This window comes from Leuresthes tenuis, unplaced genomic scaffold (assembly GCF_036924035.1).
Source record: "Leuresthes tenuis unplaced genomic scaffold, fLeuTen1.0.hap1 SCAF_9, whole genome shotgun sequence".
In the NCBI taxonomy this organism is placed as follows: Eukaryota; Metazoa; Chordata; class Actinopteri; order Atheriniformes; family Atherinopsidae; genus Leuresthes; species Leuresthes tenuis.
The window spans coordinates 8,011,268-8,031,452 of NW_027325363.1; the positions used below are offsets into that span (position 1 = coordinate 8,011,268).

General features: G+C 39.1%; 1 protein-coding gene across 5 annotated transcripts in view; it reads right to left on the reverse strand.

Annotated features, from left to right (window-relative positions):
- The window catches only part of nbeab (neurobeachin b), a 175,863-nt gene that overhangs the window by 106,619 nt on the left and 49,059 nt on the right, over positions 1-20,185 (reverse strand). For all 5 annotated transcript variants that reach the window (XM_072392132.1, XM_072392135.1, XM_072392134.1 and 2 more), the window contains exons 7-20: positions 19,912-20,031; positions 18,697-18,843; positions 13,650-13,847; positions 13,385-13,518; positions 11,387-11,495; positions 10,097-10,249; positions 8,417-8,585; positions 4,711-4,790; positions 3,898-3,960; positions 2,607-2,704; positions 2,084-2,176; positions 563-671; positions 380-461; positions 156-279 (exon numbers count right to left, since the gene is read on the reverse strand). In XM_072392132.1, the coding sequence (XP_072248233.1) occupies positions 156-279; positions 380-461; positions 563-671; positions 2,084-2,176; positions 2,607-2,704; positions 3,898-3,960; positions 4,711-4,790; positions 8,417-8,585; positions 10,097-10,249; positions 11,387-11,495; positions 13,385-13,518; positions 13,650-13,847; positions 18,697-18,843; positions 19,912-20,031 (1,679 nt within the window). The remainder of the gene's footprint in view (positions 1-155; positions 280-379; positions 462-562; positions 672-2,083; positions 2,177-2,606; positions 2,705-3,897; positions 3,961-4,710; positions 4,791-8,416; positions 8,586-10,096; positions 10,250-11,386; positions 11,496-13,384; positions 13,519-13,649; positions 13,848-18,696; positions 18,844-19,911; positions 20,032-20,185) is intronic.

Sequence of the window (20,185 nt, forward strand, 5' to 3'; positions counted from 1 at the left end):
TCTGCTGAAGAACATGTCTAAAGATTATGTAGAAATAATGTAACCTTTTAAATGTGGTAAAGGGAGGGGGAAACTATACACCCTTTTCCTATTTTCTTTGATTAATTGATCAGGAAGATAACTGATAGAATGGATGAGAAAAATGCTCTGCTCACCGCCTGTTCTCTCTACTGTTGCTGAAGAGTTTGATCATGTCTGACAAGAAGAGCCGCCGGACCTCCATCAGCTCTGTGCTGGAAGCTGAGTTCTTCAATAAAGTTGCTACTACCTTGAGAATCACTAACATGCAAACAGAAATATATGCACATACTGTCAGATTTGACAAATAATTAAATAGTATAGAAAGAATAAAACACTGTGTGATACCAAACAGGCTTACTTGGGTTCTGAATCTTGACAGTGGAGTCAGGCTCTGGATGAGGTTTGTGAACTACCTGTGTGCACACCTGCTCTGTCAGAATCTGGAGTAGAAAGCAATAAGAAGGCATGAGTCACTTGCTCTAAACACAGAAACCAATATCACAGCAATACCAAGACATTTCAGAGGAAAATATTTTGTTACCTCGTAAAGAGCATTGTAGGTTGTAACTGACACGGTGTTGGTGTGCAACATTAGCCTCTCGCCCAGAAGAGTAAAAAGGCTGTGAGTGTGCATGATCTCCACTTTCCTCCTGTGGACATACACGTACAGACATAATAGTAAAGTGGCTTGTTTGGAAGTACCTATGCAACAGAAAGGATCAGTGAGTGCCGTCAGCTTGCCTCTCTCCCTGTTCTCACCCAGGGGAGCCAGACTGTGGAGGGTATCAAGAACAGCCTGCTGTCATAAATTGGGTGGATTTTGTTGGAGGTGTGTAGGATAACGAAGTTAGCCTGTCACCAGGAACGGCTCCAAGATACTGAGGCATACCACAGTTAAATAGGTTCAACAGTGACAAACTGCATCTGCAAACTGCTTAAGGACTGCTGTCACAGTGCTTGCCCAAAGTTGTTCTATTCTGTTGCCACTGGCCAATAAGAAGTCAGGACTAACAAGTAGACATTTTTTTTGTACTTTGCAGAGGCTGGCAAATTTGACCCTGGGAATAAGTAGCTTTTTTCACAACTCAATGACTATGAAAATCTGGGAGAAGAGGACGAACTGAAAATGCAGAGCAAGCTGAGTTTTACAGTACAACTCTGTTCCACCAATGACCTTCCTGTAAATGTTTTCCTGAGTAAATTCAGACAGTGTCCATCTCTTTTTAAATTACTGTTTTAAATAAGCAGTTAGGACAATATTAAAATAGGGGTACACATGTAAATTGTCTGGGTGAGAATAGAGACCAAAGACTGTTAAAGATTAAAGACTGTTATTGGAGAGATAATGTAATCATGCAGCAGGAGGCATGCTCAGTTATCAAACTATAAATCCAACATGCAAGATGTATTTACTCTTTTTTTAATAAAACACCTGAGAGGAAAATATTACTTTTTTGCGATAATGTTTAAATTTTCTCTCATCTACGTTGAAAAAAAGAATACTAATATTCCACTGCTGCGAGCACAGCATCAACTGCTTATCCTCTCCATTCACATATCAGCTTGATTTTTAACCATATGATGTCCAGCCTTAGCCTTCTTGCCTCACGTATGTGCAGTATAGCGATGATCTGCTGCCATCCAAGTAGACGGTTTATCACTCATTTTACTGGGAACAGTAACTTTGGCCTCTTCCACTTGTCTCTAATGTGAACTAATAGTTTTAGGGCACCATGCCAATACTTGAGGTATTCCAGTAAATGGAGCACCCCAATTTACAAAACTGGCATCTAGTAAAGAATCATTTGCTGGTTTCTGTGTAAAAAGAGAAGCTGACTCTTCTCTCTGATTGTAAAGCTAAGCTTTATGATTCCATAGTTTCCTTTGGGATGTTGATATTGACATTACATGAGCATGGAAAAGCTCAAAACAACAACAAAAAGCAGAGAGTGGATTAAAGATTTATTTTGCAAAACATCTGAAACCTTTTGATCACTCTATATAAAAACATTTGAGGGTCTAATTACTATCTACATCACAGCTACTGGAATGGGTTACTTACTTGTGTCCCAAGTGCTTCAGGAAGTACCCAAGTACTTTGAGGGATTGTACACGAATGTTTTCACTCTTAGACGCCAAGAGCTTGTAGATTACCCTGGAATAGACACACATCAGTGGAAACTGGCAACGGTACGTGGTCTTGAGAGAATTAACTGTAGCTCTGTTGATGAAAAGCCTGTGCACTGGCTGGCTGACAACCTCTTTCCATCAGACTGAAATTCCATTAGCATTAAATGTAAATCCTAACAAAAATAGTAGCCTTTTGCTTAGAACAAATAGAACAAATATGCAGAGCTACACTGGGTATATTCAAATGTTGTAGTATCACATAGGGCATGTTTGATTGTTTAATATTGTGAAATCAGTATGTTATTATTGTTTCTTCTCTATGTCATGTTTTTTTTTTCGTTCCGAACACATGACTTATTTATGCATCACAAAAGCTCACAGCAACAGCACACACTTTAAGTGCTCAGATTTATTTTGTGAAATTACCAATTTGTTTCTTCCCCCGAGGGGCTTACCGTATTCCATTTCTCTGGTCAAAAGCAGGGATCATTGATGCTGGATGCTCAGACATGAGGGCTACCACCAACTGCAACACATCATGCAGATTGTCGTCCTAAAGGCAAACCGAGTAGAGACAACTGATGAGAGAGATTACAGTTTGCCTTGTGTGCACTTTGTGCTACATTAACTGTCCTGTAATTGTCAATCTATCTGTTCCTCAAATCTCTCAGCAAGAGTCAGAGTAGCAGCAGAAAAAGCAGAAGAAAAGATGTTCCGGCTTCCCCTTTCTCTAGCAACCTCCGCCAGCTCCCCCCAGGCTAGCTGGAAGATGATTCGTCCCTCCAGCTAGTCCTGGGTTGACCATGGGGCCTTTGCCCAGCTGGTATATTGCCTGGTAGACATCTAAAGGAAGAGGCCAAGGAAGCATTTTAAAGGTAGCCAAACCCCCTCAACCGAATCCTCAATGAAAACCAATAGTGGTTTCACTGTAAAACACCATTTCTCAACTTCTCACCCAATCTCAGCATGTAAATTCACCCAGTCTGTAGAGAAAACTTGTTTAAGGTGGCTGTATTTTCATTTGTGTTCTTTTGGTCACCAGCTGAAGTTTTTGGGCATCAGTGAGAAAAGGTACGTAGACTGATAAATCAAGAGCCATGACTCATAGCTTAGCTCCCTCTTCACAATTTAGGAAGATTATGGACAGGATTTTAGACAATGTTCAGCCTTGGTGGAGTCCAACATCCACTTTGAAGAATTTTGACTTGAAGTATGTGAACACACACACATAAGCATGCAAGAATAACTGCCACAGATCTTACAGTCAGAGCACTACCTGTTGAAAACCTTGGAGACCTTTTTTGGCACTAGTGGCCTTTATTGGAAAGTTGCTTGACAGGAAATAGGCCACAGAGCAAGAGAGAGGGGAAGGACATGCAGCCCCGAGCCGGGACTCAAACCCGGGGACAGCTGCGTCGAGGAGCTTACGCCTCTATATATGGGACACCTGTACCCAACTGGACAGCTTTGGCTCCTTCAGTTTCGTAGTTCTCTTAATCATAGAAGTCCAGTATGGGAAGAGCAATTTCATCACCAGCAGTTACAGAAGGTTCTTGGTACACCTTACACCATTGAATGAATAATGGCTGACTAACACACTAGCAGTGAAAAATATGAACTATTTTAGTAGTTAAAATAAACCGCTTCGAGAGCCGTAAAGATAATGATTTGTGACTCTTAAACGAAAGGCAGGAAAGTATCAAAAAATGCAGTGAATTACTTTGGAGCAGAAATAGACTCGTGTACCTCGTGCATCGTTAGCAAATAGTTCAGGATACTCTGCAATTCATCCTCCTTCACACCTCGGTCCTAAAGGAATGAAAAATAATGAAGCAATACATTAAATGCAAAACAGCATAACAGACTTCCACTGACACTGAAGTTGTTAGTTTTTCCGCTAGTATTTATTTACTAAAAGAATACAAGCATTTTTTTCATCTTATGGATAAGGTTTTATTGTTGTGCCTGAGCTGAATGTGCTTTTTTTGCAGCAGCAAAATATACAGACTCAAAGCAAGGGTGTGGGAAGAATGTGACTTGATAATCATCTGCAAAGATAAGACATGCTGGGACATGAGCAGCAACATGCGAACCTAGCCTTTGTAGTGTTAAACACTGAATACCCCATCGAATGTTCTATCTGAGGTCATGCATTGTAATATTTCTGCTATTCACTACTGTGTAATTAATTGTGATAAATTATTCAGTCCATTTTGCCTGTGAGCCATTAGTATCCCAAGTCAAAAGTGGTGCCTTCAATGCGCTAAATTTGTCTGAATGATAGTCAGCAAATCCAAATGTAGTCAATTACAATAACTGAAGCAAGGGAGCATTTAGTCTCATTTGTAATGCTGGAACAAATAAATATTTGCCATCTCTATTTAAACAATTGGAGAATCAAAACTAAAACATTATTTCCTCTTAATGAAAATTGCTTGTCAGAATGTATTAAGGAGCAGACCAGTTGAACATTTATAAACACAACACCGTCACAGTCTCTATATTTTCTCAGTGCAGTTGTGTGAGAGACTGTGATGGATGAAGACAGGTGGGCTATACCTTCAGAATGAGTTGCTTGAGGAAGAGAAGCATGAATGCACGCAGAGAAATGACTTCATTCTGTGTTGGCCGTGGACCATCTGCAGTTTTGGAGAAAGTGAGTTCAGCAATAAAAAAGAAAAGAGAATTGAAGCAGACAAAATACATTTCTATTTTCTGTTCTTGCCTCAAGTTCAGATTTATTCACCTTAAGAGCATGTATCCAAAGTTTCATAAGACCCCCCCCCCCCATATTAGGAAAAAGAGAATACATTTAATATTATCAGAATATAGATTATGCTTTATGCTTTAAACCCAAGAAAGATCATTTGGCATATTTATCCCAGATTTATTTATCATTCATGCTACATCAAACAGTGCATTACCCAAGCGGCCACAACATGGTACCAGGCAGCCAGCCCAAGGTCACACCTGCCCATCAAGCTGTCCAGTACCTCATTAAAATCATCCAGAATTCCTCCACCAGTATAATATCATTTTGGCAAACTGAAGTTAGCCTCACATTGGAATCTCTCTGAATTTGAACATAATTCAATATCTGCTGAGCTGAGCACTGTTGGGAATGCTGTGTAAATAATAACATATGTTATTCTATGACATAACAAATTGTTTAAGTATATTAAAAAGCTGCTGACTTTTTTTTTAACACAATCAGATCTTTGACAATATACAGAGCTTCTCCATTTTCAACCTAAATCTTTTTGCGTGTTCACTGAGCAAACACGCTAACAGTCTGTAGCAACAGGAAACTCATTAGAACAGAGGTGTTTGGTCCGAAACATCAGAAAATACAGATGATGACATGCACGAGCTAATACAAGACTACAAACTACAAAACAGTTCCTTTAGAATGAGCAGTACTCCAGCTGTAACAGAAAGGCTCCATTTTGGCAGTAAATCCAGGTATTTATTGCCTAACTTCCTAATCATCCAGTGTAGGAAGCCAGGTATTAACACACTGACAAAATCTTCTGCAATTGCAGAGATATTATATGTCAGTAACCGGGTCAAATAAAACTGCAGAGGCAATTCAGAGAAAATTGGTCACTTTGCCCAATACCCTCTTTTCTTCTTAGTCCTGATAAACTCCAACCTCCATCTTGGCTGAACACATGTTCAATTGAAATGGGGACAGCGCCATGATGACTGATACAATGGCAGCAGGCACCTGACTATCCTGCTTCAACAGCCGGTCAATGTAATCAATGATGAGGCTCCCTGAGGTTACAGAGGGAAAGCAAGCGCTGCTGCATCCCGACACTGATTAATAGCAGAAGAGAGGAAAACCTAGAGCAGGACAAAGCCTGACACGGAAGGGATGATAAGAACATTATTACCACAGCCACCTCATCTAAGTTACTCAGAAACAATTGTGCTCAGCATATCTCTTGCTTTTCATTCACAAATTGCTTTACTTCCTGCATCCCAAGGGCACATTTTTTTGTAAAAAATTATTGTCAATATGAATATTGCAAGATTATTTTTTTCAGCTTGTGATGCATGATGGTAAACTCAAGACAAAAACAATAATAAGCATCCTTTAAAATTGCACAAAGCTTTCATTATAATAAAAAATTCCAATTACAGCCTTTTTTCAGAGCTTTAGAAATAGAACTAATGCATGCTTTGTCTACTTAACCTGCTTTCTTTATAGCATATGTAGTATACTGACTTTAAACTGCAGTGACTAAACATTTATAGGAGACATATAGGGGCAAACACAGGGAAATAAACTGGCTAAGACCCCTTCTTACACATTTAAGAACTTGTCTTATCAATTCATCAGAATTAATCTTACGTGGGGTTGAGTGATACTAACTCAAAATCCCTGAAGCCCCTCTGTATGTCTGTCAGCAACTGTTTCTTCAGTAATGAGGAGCGACATAACAAGCTTGAACTGAATGTGGTGACTGGTCAAGTAGCTTTAGTGGCTATGTCATTACTCACTATTTAGTGAAACGGAGGCAGGGCAGAGACTGAGACAAAAGGAGAGTGAGAGGGATTGAGACAGATTGTGTGCTGGCTGTGGGTACATGTCACAGGCTTGGAGAAGTTGAGCAATGAGTATTGGCCTATGAGTGCCGGGACAAATTCTGTGTTATAAGAATGATACATGGCTTTAATTTGATAGCACTTTCTATTAAGACCTGAAGATAAAAAAAAGGGGGAATGCACTTCCAGAAAAAGAACGAGCAGCTTGAGGAGATCTGTTTCAAATGCCCTCTCTGTGTACTATAATTCAACACTTCATTATCTGCTTGACTTTCTCCCTTTTGTGTGTGTGTGTATTTCTTTGATCATTTCTCAGTTTAGCATGACAGAGAGAAAAACTGGCTCGCAGTCAGATGAATGAAACCAGGTTGTCTGAAAATTACAAGGAGCAGGAAGGTGATCCATTTCGAGATGTCTTCCAAAGAATCCCAGCTGGTTACTCATTACAATACAATCAGCAATTACGCTTGTCTATGAAAGTCTGCATTTAGGGAAAGGTTCACTTGAAAACATGGTGAAAAATGGTGATTGACAAATGTAGAGTATAGTTTATAATGTATATTTTAAGCAATTCTATTTTTTTTTGTTAAATCACACCTTTTTGGTTCAATGTTTTTTTGAGCAGGGATTGACTTTATACTTAAATAGTCCTACAGGTGTCAAAATACCTCACCTTGTTCTTATGTCCCTCTTTATAGGTCTGCATTACTCTCTCAAGTTCACATAACTTGTAAGAGACAGAGATAAGATTGTGAGAAATGTTCCTCTAATGCCAAAAGCAAAATTCCCTCTTTGCAATTTAACATGATCTTTCTTGGTCATCTAGGCCTCCCTTGCACAGCACAGGAAGGGATAAGGGATGCAACATTATTAAAACAGATGATTACAGAACTCATTTAAGTAATGACAAGTAAGGATAAGGGACCCTTGGACAAACATAAACGTTGTATCTGAGTTCATATTATCCTAGCAAAACTCAGTCTGGAAATCACTTCAGCTATTTGATGGAAATCCATCATGGTCACTTCTAGCAGTGAAGTGAAGTTCACCAGTAATGTAAACAATCAGTGTTGCAAGAAACACAGACAGAGGTAAGAAAGAAAGTTTGAAATTAAATAAACTTTAACTGTGTGAAGAATATTACATAAACGCTGTCAAGCTTCAACCTTCAGCAAGTAAATTTCATGGGTCCTGGTGCAGCATAAACTCAGCTATCCGAACCAATATAAAACAACCCCTATATTATGACGCAGGTAGTTTCAGAAAAGAATAATGGATAGCAAAAAGGAGAATGACACTTCAAGGACACTTTCTTTTCCTGCCCAACCTGCATGGTGCCATGCTGTTTCACAGACTGACTCTGCCAGTCATGTTACTAGGTAGGGCTTTAGAGGCTTAACACCCACACCCTGCTGGGATGACAATATTGATATGATGTGTCTGCCTTAGTGACATCTCCTGGGATGGCCAGAGTCTCAACAGCTGACAGACAAGCACTTCTACAAGGAAATGAGTCATTTAAAATGTGGGGGAGCTGCTACCAAGTCACTTTGATAGCAGCTTGGTTTGCTCCCAATAATTTCCTTTTCCTGTGATTTCCCATGTTTAAGCAAATGAAATCAAATATCAAATCAAATCATTCTCCACTACATAAGTACAAAGTACTTTAGTCCGATATTTGCTCAGAAACATCCACAATGTAAAAGATGCTCACCAAGGCCCTTTGGAGTGATGCCGCTGATATCTGCAGGGTTGGTAGCCCAGTAGTAGTACTTCAGCATGTGCATGAGCTGAAGGACGGTGCCAACTCGACGAATCGTATTGTAGATGGTTGCTGTGCCAATGAACTCAGCAGAAAGGTAGGTATACAAAGAAAGTTGTACCTGAAAGGAAAACACACATATACATGTATTCATGTTACTAACTGCACTTACACTTACATACCTTTACATAACAATCCAGACGTTACGCTGGGATGGTTTCCTCTGATTAATCACTGTCCTTTGAGATATATGTATGGTAGCAGATGGCTGAACCTGTGTTATTTAATTTTGTTCAAAGTTCACCAGCTCCACACAGTTTGATGATTAGCATGTAATCTGTAATAAGCATCACAACTGATAAAAATGTAAATACCGAATTATTTTCTGTATTTAACACAGAGGAAAGTAATGAGTCAAAGGTGAGAGAACATAAAAGGTGGCTGTGTGGTTGAAATGTGGCTTAAGGGTGCTACGATAAAAGAACTCAATAATTGTTTATGTAATTTCAAAGAGAACAGAGGATTAAAATGCACAAGGACGAAGTCAGAGGTATTAATGTATATGGCTCTAACACGTCTGTCAGCTTTCTGTAAGCTGTACAGATAGCCAAAGGAAACAAATTAAATTCGCACTTTGTGATAACCCGAGGGAAGGAGCCAGCATAGCTTGGTCTCAGTGTAGCTAAAAGTGCTCTAACCCACTTCATTGCCAAACCTTTTTTCTTATTTTTTTTCTCCCTTTCTCTATGCTCTATTTTGGGGGAGTTTCACAGGAAAGCCTCAAGACACTTTTGTATTTATTTCCTCCATTCATTTATTCATGGTTTGGTCCCATCAGTTGAATTCCTGAGGCTAATGATTTTGCCACACAAACCGAGCTTCTTTGATATACCTTGTCTCATTTTTATGGGTCATTATCTAAAAGGAAGAGGAAAAAATGTTACATTTAAAAGGCTTCATTTGAGGCTAGTAAAGTGGCAGCAAGTTTGCAACCTTGCAAAGTTTTCTACATATTGAGAACAATATAAATGGGCTATACTCAACTCAACTTAAAGTGCCCTTAATATAGCTATGTACAGGTTCATAACTTTATTTTGGGACAGTAATAGAACAGGTTTACATGTTTTAATGTTAAACTTTTTTTATATTTATTTTGTTTGCTATAGAACCTCCTTGAAAAGTGAAAAGTCCCATAATAGCACCACTCACTTGAAGGCATCACTTCTAAAATGGCCCAGTGCGCTCTGATTTGACCTCTGATTGGTCAAGAATCGCAAACTGCTGGACATCAGCTTATTCTTTGATTGAGGTGTGACAAAGTAGCCATAATACAACCATTTTGCAAACATGTTTCATGGTGGTGACGTTAAGTAGAGAGATAATAAACGAGTCATTTCAGGGAGTTCAGGAGCAGTGTCTTCTGTGGGAGGGAATATTAACTTTATAACAATTATACTATTGTGATGCCTTCTTCACAACCTATTTTCACAAAAACAGAGACACGTGAGAATTTGTTATTTCTGTACTCACCTTTGCAGAGGTGATAATGATGTTAATTATTATTGAAACCTTGCATGGTTTTAAGCTTTGGATAGGAATACTTTTCTGCCACAGGTACCTGCATGAGCTCACCTTTGCAGGGGTGTGGATCCAAATAGCAGCATTGAACAGAATGTGGTCACACAGCTGCTTGAGAAGTGGCGCTCCATGTGTCAGACCATCCAGATACTTTGCGAAGGAGAGGAATTGCTCTAGTACTGCCCTGGTGATGTGGACACGAGAGGACTGTAGAGAGAAGCGCACATTCATGTTAAATAAGAAATATGTCACCAAGACTTCTTCGCCATAAGCATTTATTAAGTTTTCTTAATACTGACTACATCATGAAAAAAAAATAACATGAAATGTCCTTTCAATACCCAGAAGTAGAAAAAAAAGGTCTGTGATAAAGTGACGAAAAACGTCTGTCACTTTGCCTAGACTCATTTAAAGGATCACTACATGTGGTCGGTCTGTTTTAATAGTGGAGCATCAGTTTAAATGGATCTACTTCTATATTTAAACAAAAATTAAGAGTGAGCTGTCTTAACTTTGCATATGATACTTTTTACAAGTACTGTTATCGCTCACGTCTGGCATCTGTACTCAGTCCAGGAGACATTGTGAGTGTAGGGGGAAAAGAAAAATGAATGCCTGGTAACGGGAGAAGGTGTGGCATAGACATATCATGAACAGATGGCGTGACATGTGAAAGTGTGAAACCTGGCAGCAGGAGGGTAGGAAGCAAAAAACGACAGCTCTCAGGTGCCGACTCTGCCTGGCTGTTAGTCTACAGCATCTGAAGCCAGCAGGCAGGCAAGTCGCTGAGTGACAAAGTGGAGTCATTTCTCAGTGTACGAAAAGAGCCAGCACTCTAGGGACGCTGGCTGCTAGATCTGCATCACAAAATGGGTAAATAAAGATTGATGCAGAAAGGGGTGACAAGTTCCTCCTCTAGTTCTGTTTAGTCCAAACAAGAATTTAGGACTCTGCTAGAAGCAATCAAAGATCTGACCGTTGACAGGGCTGTGAAAGTACAGAGAAGACACAGTCCACCTTAATAGAAAGGACACAGAAGTTTCAAAAGCAGATGGGTCATTCAAAGAAAAACATGACAAAACCCTACTTCTAACTTTCTAATCATCATCAACTCAATGAGAAAAATTAGGAATGGACATATGTATTTTCTAACTGATGTTTAAAGTGTTATTTATATGAATATGGTCATATGAAAGGATAGCTTAAGTATGTTAAGTATAACATTTCAATGAGAGCTAAGATGTAAAAAGACAACAAGTCTGAGGTCACATATTAATTTGATGATAGCGACTCCCTGGAAAGTGATTAAAGAAAGTGTGATATGTTGTAGAGACTGTAACATACCTTCTCCAGCAGGTATCCAATCACCAAAAAGCCCTTTCCTCCCAACATCTGCTCCTGCATCGTCACAGAGCTCTTGAGCAGCTCAACCAGAAAAGCCAGGAGAGTAGCACTGCAAATATAAAAGATGCCGTGTCTCCAATCGGAATAAATACTCATCTACTTACTGAAAACAACCTTGGTGTGGTGATGAAGGAATTATTGAAGCTGTGAAGGTGGTGGAGAAAATATTCCATAGACTATAGCAGCTTGAAGAGACACAGTGAAAGGAAAGGAAAGAGGGAAAACAACAAGGTCATTTTCAGAGGATGTCAGCAATCAGCTGGGGACTCTGGCTCACTCCTTTCATCCCTCTTCAATTCAGAAGAGAGGCTGGCTTGGTGGGTTCTCTAGGGTACAGAGGGTGGTCTTTGAGGTTAACTCTAACAGAGTGTGTGTGTGTCTGTATGGGAGAGGGGGGTTCAAGAGGGCAAGGTAGTGCAGTAAAGGCATTTTTTTTTTGTCTTTGTTGCAACACTTTTTAGTTGAAGTATTTTGGCGGAGTGACAGTGGTGCTTGGTGACACTTCATAATCGGCTTTCCTTCACATCCTCAAGAGGTTTCCATTCCAGTGCAACAATCACAAGACCATAATCACTTCTGTGCAGACTTGCTCATATAGTGTACATATGTACTGCATGCATACATACTCCTCCAATCAATTTATTAATCTGTCTGTTTGTGGACCATTTCAGTTTGCAGTTCTTGTCCCACTACTGCTCCACCTCTGCTATTACTTAGTCCAAGGAAATCATAGAACTGAATGATACTCAGCTCTGTATGCTTTTTGGTTTATCCTCTTAACCTTTATTGCAAGCACAAATTCCTTCCAGTTTGGCAGAGCAGTAATGACTAATGCTGTATCACCTCTGCTTGGACCTCAAGTTGGTAAAGTAGTATAAGAAAGAAATATTAAAAAGGGTATTTCAAAAATCACTAGCTAAGAGTACTATTGAAAACAGTAAATCCTCCAGCGGAGTAGGGAGTTAATTGTTGCATAGGCTTTGAACACCAAAGCCCCAACAGGCTTTATAGAGACTCAATTTAAAGTGAGGACAAAGAAATGTGTTTTGGAGAGTAGTACACTGTATGCCAAAGACACTAACATGCTGGCAAGAGAGGATGAGGGACAGAGCGCAGAGAGGAGTGGAAGCAACAGAGGTAGATAGCTTTGGGCCTCTGTGATTCGTGCTGCTATGTGGCTCTTCCTGTGTCCATACATCATTAAAATAACACTGGATTAGAGCTGGGCTCAGACTCCATCCGGCACATAGCGGGGAAGGTTTGGGCAGACCAGCTCGGGTTGACAGGAACAAGAAGGGCTGCAACCAGCGACCAGAGATAATAATGAAAAGTGAGCTACAGATTTACAAATGCCATTTATAGCTTACAGTGAAATTCATCACCACACTACGACTTCAAAAGACACCTGATTTAGATTTGGGTGCAGTTACCATCATCTGCTATCCACCATGCAGTGCTGGCCTGTCTATTCAAAATCATGTGGAGTAGCTGAAGTACTAACACAACGTGGTCTGGGATTAGGATAAGGTTATTGTTTGGTTTAATAAAACTCGTTCACAGTCTTCCTTCAAAGCAGCTGAAAAACGATACGCTTTTCATTGCCAAATATATATTGCAATGGGATTAACAAAACACTTTATTGCTTGCCAAGTTAGCTGATTTGTATCTCAAGGCATTCTGTATTTAATGCTTGTAATTATAACAAGTGTTAATAAACAATAACAACCCAAAGACATTCCAATAAAGAGCAATTAGATGCCTACATGTTACGGACCCATTTTAATTTGGCGTCATCATACAGACTGATATAAATAATATAATATAAAAAGAATGATATGATAAAAACATTAAAACCCAATAAAATATAATTCCATGTGTTTAACTTCCACTGCATCAAGTCAGATTGCACTGTTCAATAACAAGATCTCTACTTCTTACCAGACTGTAGTTTCCACCTGGCTGTCCCTCAGCTGATGATAGTCCAGCTGAGCAAAGAGGGGAAAGAGAACCTGGATCCCACCGATGGAGTGGATGGCACTGTGGATGGAGTGAGTCACTGTGGCTTTCACATCCTGTGATGATAATATGGAACCCATCAACAACACCTTCATACCAAGTGAATTTTAAATATATATCAGAGCAGCATGAATGAATACATCACTGCTTGAGATGGTGTGCACAAAGTAAGAGTAATGCAGCTGACCTGAAGCATCAGGGCGTGTGGCGAGTGCACAAATATGGAGGCATTTTCACGAGGAGAGGACTCAAGGCAAAGCTGGGCATCGGTGGCCTTGGCGTTATAGGTAAAGGCGATGGAGCCTGCCAATTTGCCATCATATAACACCTGCTTGTGATGCTCTGCTAAGTGGATATCGCTCTCCGACTTGAACTTAAATATACTCTGAAAGAAAAAGAGAGTGAATAAGGAAATTAAAAGAGATAAAGTGAAACATGGGTGGAGTGCAAACGATGGACTGAGTATCTCTTTCCTGCACACACCGTATCAGTGTCTTGTGGGTGTTATCTTTTAATTATAACATGATGAAAAAAATACCCATTTAAAAATGAAGACTGATTGACATCGAGCGCACTGCAGAAATACATTTTGAAAAGGCCTTTTCTCTCTTGATTAAAGCTGTCCTTTTCATCTCTAGAATTATTTTTTGATGCAAACAAAAAAGACAACACACTTACTTTTAAGTGATGCAAATCATTCTTGACACAATTATCTACTAAGTGAGAAGTGAAAGAAATTGAACAGCACTTTGGTGCAACCTTTAATAAGAAAAGCTACACAAACAAATAAAGCAAGGCAAAAAGAAAGTGAAATTTCATTTACAACAAAGAAAATAAAATTGTGCAGCTCTTTTACCAGAAAAAATAATAATTTTACATTTTCTGTGCATCTCTCCTCAGGGGACCTTAGACATTACATGCTTATGTTATTAGCTGAATTATATAAATGTATGTCATGATGATTGGGATGGCATATAGAGATTTGGTGGAGCTCTTTGCTCTACTGCTTTCAATTTTTTAGCTTTATCTCAGAGTCTTCTCTTTGGTCTTCCTCAGAGGATCATCGTTTGATAGCAATCTTTAAGTTCTTCCTGCAAAGCACAATCACGAGGAGGAACAACAGCTGATAAGGCGGATCAAAGCTGCATTGTTACCACAAATGATTGTTTACCTGCTTTAATGTCACTGATTTATTCTGGACTCTTCTGGAGGCATTTCAAACCTTGCCACACAGTAACACTTTAATGGGTTTACTTGGTTCCTTTACCAAATAAGTACTTCTCTAGTCAAACACACACAGAACGGGACACATTTAGAGGTTATCCAATATTGTTGAAAACTAACTTTCAAATTAAAACTGGCAGTGTGCAATGAAGCACAACCTGGTAATTAGAGAGAGCAAAACTACAAAATAAGCCAATATTTAGAAAAAGAAATTTACTAGTAAATCTTAAATCACAACAAATGTCATATCAAAGTACTTCAAAGATCATTCATTCATTTACAGTCATGTTTGCCGAGAAATTTTATTGTACCTTCACCAACATTTCTCCAGACATTTTAATGGCTGCATGAAAGTGCACGTTCAATCAGTCAATAGCTCAATAACAAATTCATTATGGTTAACATAACAAATTGCTTATCAATAAAAGACTAGTCTTAATTTACTCGATCAATTAGTAGCTGACAGATGAGCTGAATTAATCTGTCAAAGCCGTGTGAATGGACTACGCTTAATACTGAAATCAATTCCACTAATCAGAGGTTCTGAATTATTAATGAATGAGAGAAATGTTTTCCCTTCCCTCTCTGAACCATGGGCAGCAAGCATGTGGTGATAAGAGAGACTGAGAGAGCTGAAGTAACAGTGAGGAAACAACCATCTGGCCCTGGAGGGACAGTAGAATAAATTCAATATGCTAAGCAACACATGCAAACAGAGTTCATGCGCCTGCCTAAAATGCAACTAAAAGTGGGTGTTTTTTTAATTTTTTTACTGAGGGTGTAAATGTGTAAAATAAGTGCGCTGACGCAGGTCAGTTCTATAATAAGGTCTATTCTGCATGCAGAGTAGGAACCTTCTCAAGAAATATAAATATTTTAACTATTCCTTTTGTCCAAAAGTTTAGCTCAAAATTATGTTAAAATCGCCTTGCATTGTTTCAGTATTATACCGTAAATTATTTGTTTTGTGGTCATATAGCTTTATTTTTACTGTTTTAGATGTTCCTGAAATGGTATTGATCAAATAATTATTGGCTGGTTCTAAATCAATGCAAGTACTATTCGAGCAAAGAGCTGTACAGGTCAAGAAACTAAGAGGGATGAGTTGCATTTTAACGGCAAATCTTATTTTAGTCCAGCGATAAAGAGATTTCCCATCATTTGCTATGATCAAGTCGACACAGCAGCTATCATGCATCTCATCATATAGTCTCTAACATCCTTCAAAAGTTCCTACTCATGAAACCCAAGTGACACAAAATAACAAGCTTCAGTGCCCTGCACTTCTGCAAGACTGCTGCTGCAGTGTGAAAATAAGGATCTCATGGATTTTGTCTATAAAACCTTGTAGCATGACAGCATCATTCCACGGACCAGCCAGTCATATCAAAGAATCAGAACACCTCTCCTCTTTTCTCCAACTACTAAAGGCTATCACTGGCTAGGGACACCACTTGAAGACCCAGGACACTAGAGAGTTACCTGTGGTATGATTTGTAACTTCACATAAAAATATATATATATATATATATATATATAGCCTATAATACAGTCAAACAGATTCTTAGTATTGACTTAATGTTCAAAGCTATATTCCTTTTTAATCAAATGAAAATAACATCAAAGAACACTTTAACATTTGTAACACCGAGGCTTTTTTCATAAGTATTCATGGTGTTATACTCTCCTGCATTATCAGTGAGACAAGTTTCCCAGTTAACAGTGAAATAGCATTCATGGGCAGGCAGGTGTACTACCCATAAGCCAACATTTGCTCTAATATATAGTGCTAGGTAAAGGATATTAGGACCTTTGGATGTTTAAAGTTTTCTACTCTCACAGAAAAACAGAAAAATAAGATAAACATCTGATCAGTGCCACATTTGTTCTTTTAAAGTATCGTCACATAATCAGTTCTTTCCCCACAAATGTTGCTTTGGCTGTGAGGTTTTCGTGTACAATAATGTGTTTTATAACATACTCTGGAACCAACAAGAAGGTAACATCTTCATACACTTAAATGAGGAATTGGACAGTGGAACTCCCTCAGTCTCTCCTCTCTGTGGTGCATACTGCAGAGCAGTGTTGGCACAAATTCAGAGGGCTAATCAACCTCATGTAGCTCACATATGGCAATGGTGATATGGAGGGCAAACACAGAAATAACACTAAGTGCATTATATTAAAAGATGTAAAGTCATAGTTCAATTGCTTTGACGACTCAAATCAATATCTAATACTGGGTTTGCACTAAAAATTGTCAGTGCATATTGCTTTGATAAATGGTAGAGATATTATCAAAAACAAGCATGCGAACAAGCGCTTTTTCAACTGCTGTTAGTTTTACGCTGCATAGCATGTACATTTTTAAAAACTGCCAGCCATTTCTCTTGTATGAATTCTTCAGCATACCATTTTGTAGACTTTGCACAAAGATAAAAGCTGATAAAACAGCAGTGAGGAATAATTGGAAAATATTACACTGAGCTGCTGTCAGCCATGTAGACCCACTACTGCCCCTTCATTCTATCTCAAAATAATATCAGACATAAAGTTGGAATATGTTGCTAAAAGTTGCCTGTTGGTATTTTAAATGAAATAACCAGAAGTCCATCTCCAGTCAGAGCACAAATCCACATCCAGCATTTTGAAAAGAGCCTGGGGACTAGATTCTACTAACAGGTCTGTCAGATTTGTAGTCATAAATCATAGCATGCAGGAGAAATGGTGACGCTTGGCAGCAATAATTGCCACATTTAAACTAACTGCAGAAGTTCGATTCAAAACACTGTGTAAGCAGGGGAGAGTGTGTCAAACATCAAACATGGATGAGGAAATCGTGCATCAGAAAATAAATCATACAGTGCATTAGTGCACTTGTTTTTTCAAACAGCTGAGCTGAGCTGTGAATGTACAAAAAAATATGCATACTGCAATCTTCTGCACTCACCCCTAACATTGCAGTCCTTATTTTAAAAGGATATTTCCTCCACCAGACAACTTACCTGGCTAGTTTCATTATATTCACCAATACTTTTCACAGCTAAATCTGTTAAAAGGTAAATGTTTCCCCTGAACATGCTCTTTACTAATTTAAGAATTCTGAACAATCACTTTTCACTAAATGTGTTTTAATAGAGTAATGAGGTGCTGTTTGAAAAGGGTACAGCAGGTCACCTGTCATTAGGGGGGGGGGGGGGGGGGGGGCAGGGGGGGGGGGGGGGGGTTAAATTAATGAATTCACCCAGGAGTCCCAAGGCATTCGTAGACCTCACCAGTGGTTTTACTTAGTTTGATCTTTGATGCCACCAACCACTTCTGCCTCCCCTCCTGCCTAATATTAGAATGACAATGTCCTGAAAACAGACAGATTGGAACATAAGTGGCATAAAATTGTGAGAGATATTATAAATTGCCTGGGACACATCCTGTGTTCAGAGATGATTTGGCAGTGTATGTCATTGCTCCATTGAGTGCAGGGCCGCCACTATGAAGAGGCGGCAATACTGAAAGTATCAGGGGTTAAAGTGAGACGATGTGAGGAGGAAATGAGGACCAAAGAAAAAGAAACTAAATAGTGTATCTTATTTTTAAGAAATGAAAAAAGAAAAAATGTAAATATAAATGCTAAATATCAAACAAACTGCAAAAAGTTTGTCACCGTGTAAAAAATATTTTCAATCATCCGTCTGGGTACGTCAGCAGGTTTATACATCCACATAGAGGATTTGGTTTGGGTCAAGAAGCTTGGGAGCGCTACACCTGCTGCAGCTGATATAAGTTGGCTTGGACCTTTATCCCCTCCTCGTTCCTGCTGCTTCTCGCTCTGTACTATGCTTTTATTCCCAGGATAAGGTAATTTATGCAGTCGTTTATCTAGGAGGAAAAGCAGGACGGAGGCACAAGGCAAAGGAACTACGGCAGCGCAGCACTGCTCATCGATTTCACAGATGGATCGGTGATGCAGACTGCTTACATGTAATCTAATTTAGCCACCCTCAAGCACATACCTTATAGCCTGGTCCAAGCTGATGAATTGCAAATATCTGTGCGGGATTGAGGGCTTCGCTGAACACATAGACGGCTCCTAACTGCCCACAGAACACTCTGTTAGCGTCCGCTGTCTCTGAGGACCCGAGGAAGCACTTATCATAACTCTGCAAGAGGGACATACAGAAAGAGGTTATACCATTTGGTACTGTGGGAAAGAAGAAAAGGTCTCACATTTAGCTGTATTTCAAAGGCAAAGAACTAAATATACAACAACAGTACTTTAACTCACAGTGCCCTTTTAATAGGCTGAAGAACATATATTACACGCAGGATCAAATAAAAGTGTAGCGTACAATGGCAGCAGCAAATTACTTAATAATTGAAGACCTAAACAACAGGAACAGTGAAAAAAAAAACAAAAAAAAACACCAGAATCTAAATCTTGATCAAGTTTGTATTTTACATAGCTGTTGGGAAATCTCACCCAACTTGATTTATGTCTCTAAACTCTACATACAACTGCTCTGCTATTTCAGCTTATCTACGTTAACACAAGCACTCTTCGTGTTCCATTACTACAGCTGTCAGCATACAATATTTTCTGTGCTACTGGACAAATGTTTGAGCTTACTGTTTGAGTAAATGTGGCAGTAAATAGGTAGCAATGGTTTAAAAAAGATCTCCATCCAGTTGACTGGAAAGGTGCGACGTAGAGGTCTGATTATCTATCCAGTCCCTTTCTATCCATTTTTACATGCTTCTCACGTGCTTGAAACAATCCTATTTGATTCTCTGCGGCCATTATGTAAAGAAAAAAAAATCATCATCTTCAGAATGATGCTCACTCACAATGAAATTTCCTCCTCAAGTGTGGAAAAATTCCTCCACAAAACTATGCCAACACAAATGAAGGCAGCTTAAGGTAATGGGGTGGAATATTTCATGAACCAAACAAATGTGACTTCACAGCTACAAAATCACCAACACCTTTGGAGATGTATCTCTAGTCATGCAAATGAAAAGCACAATGTTTTAAATTCAACCCTGTGCAATCGATTGTCAAAATATTCAAAATTCCATTGTTCACATCTAAAGCAGCATTTCTGTGTGACCAATACATGAGAAAGAATGATAAACATTGATATGCTTGCCTCAGTCATTCCTGTGGTCAAAACCTCTAAATCAGGTCTATGTGACAACAGCAAATAGGAGTTAAAAGGCAGATTACTTACATCGTTTGTGTTGACGTGCCATGCCATGTCTCCATAAGAAACAAGCTGTCCGTTTACATAGCATCGTATTTCACTGTTCCTCCAGCGGCTGTAGATGTGAACTATGCTGATCATGTACCACTGAGGGTGAGAAGTGAGTCCGATTGAAAAGGTTTAGTAACTCAGCTACAGAATCTGTCACTTATCTGTCAGTATCCCTCTAATGTACATCTGAACAAATGCAGTGGAGTTTGGATCACTGTACAGTATTTCAAACATTTACAATAATCCTTGT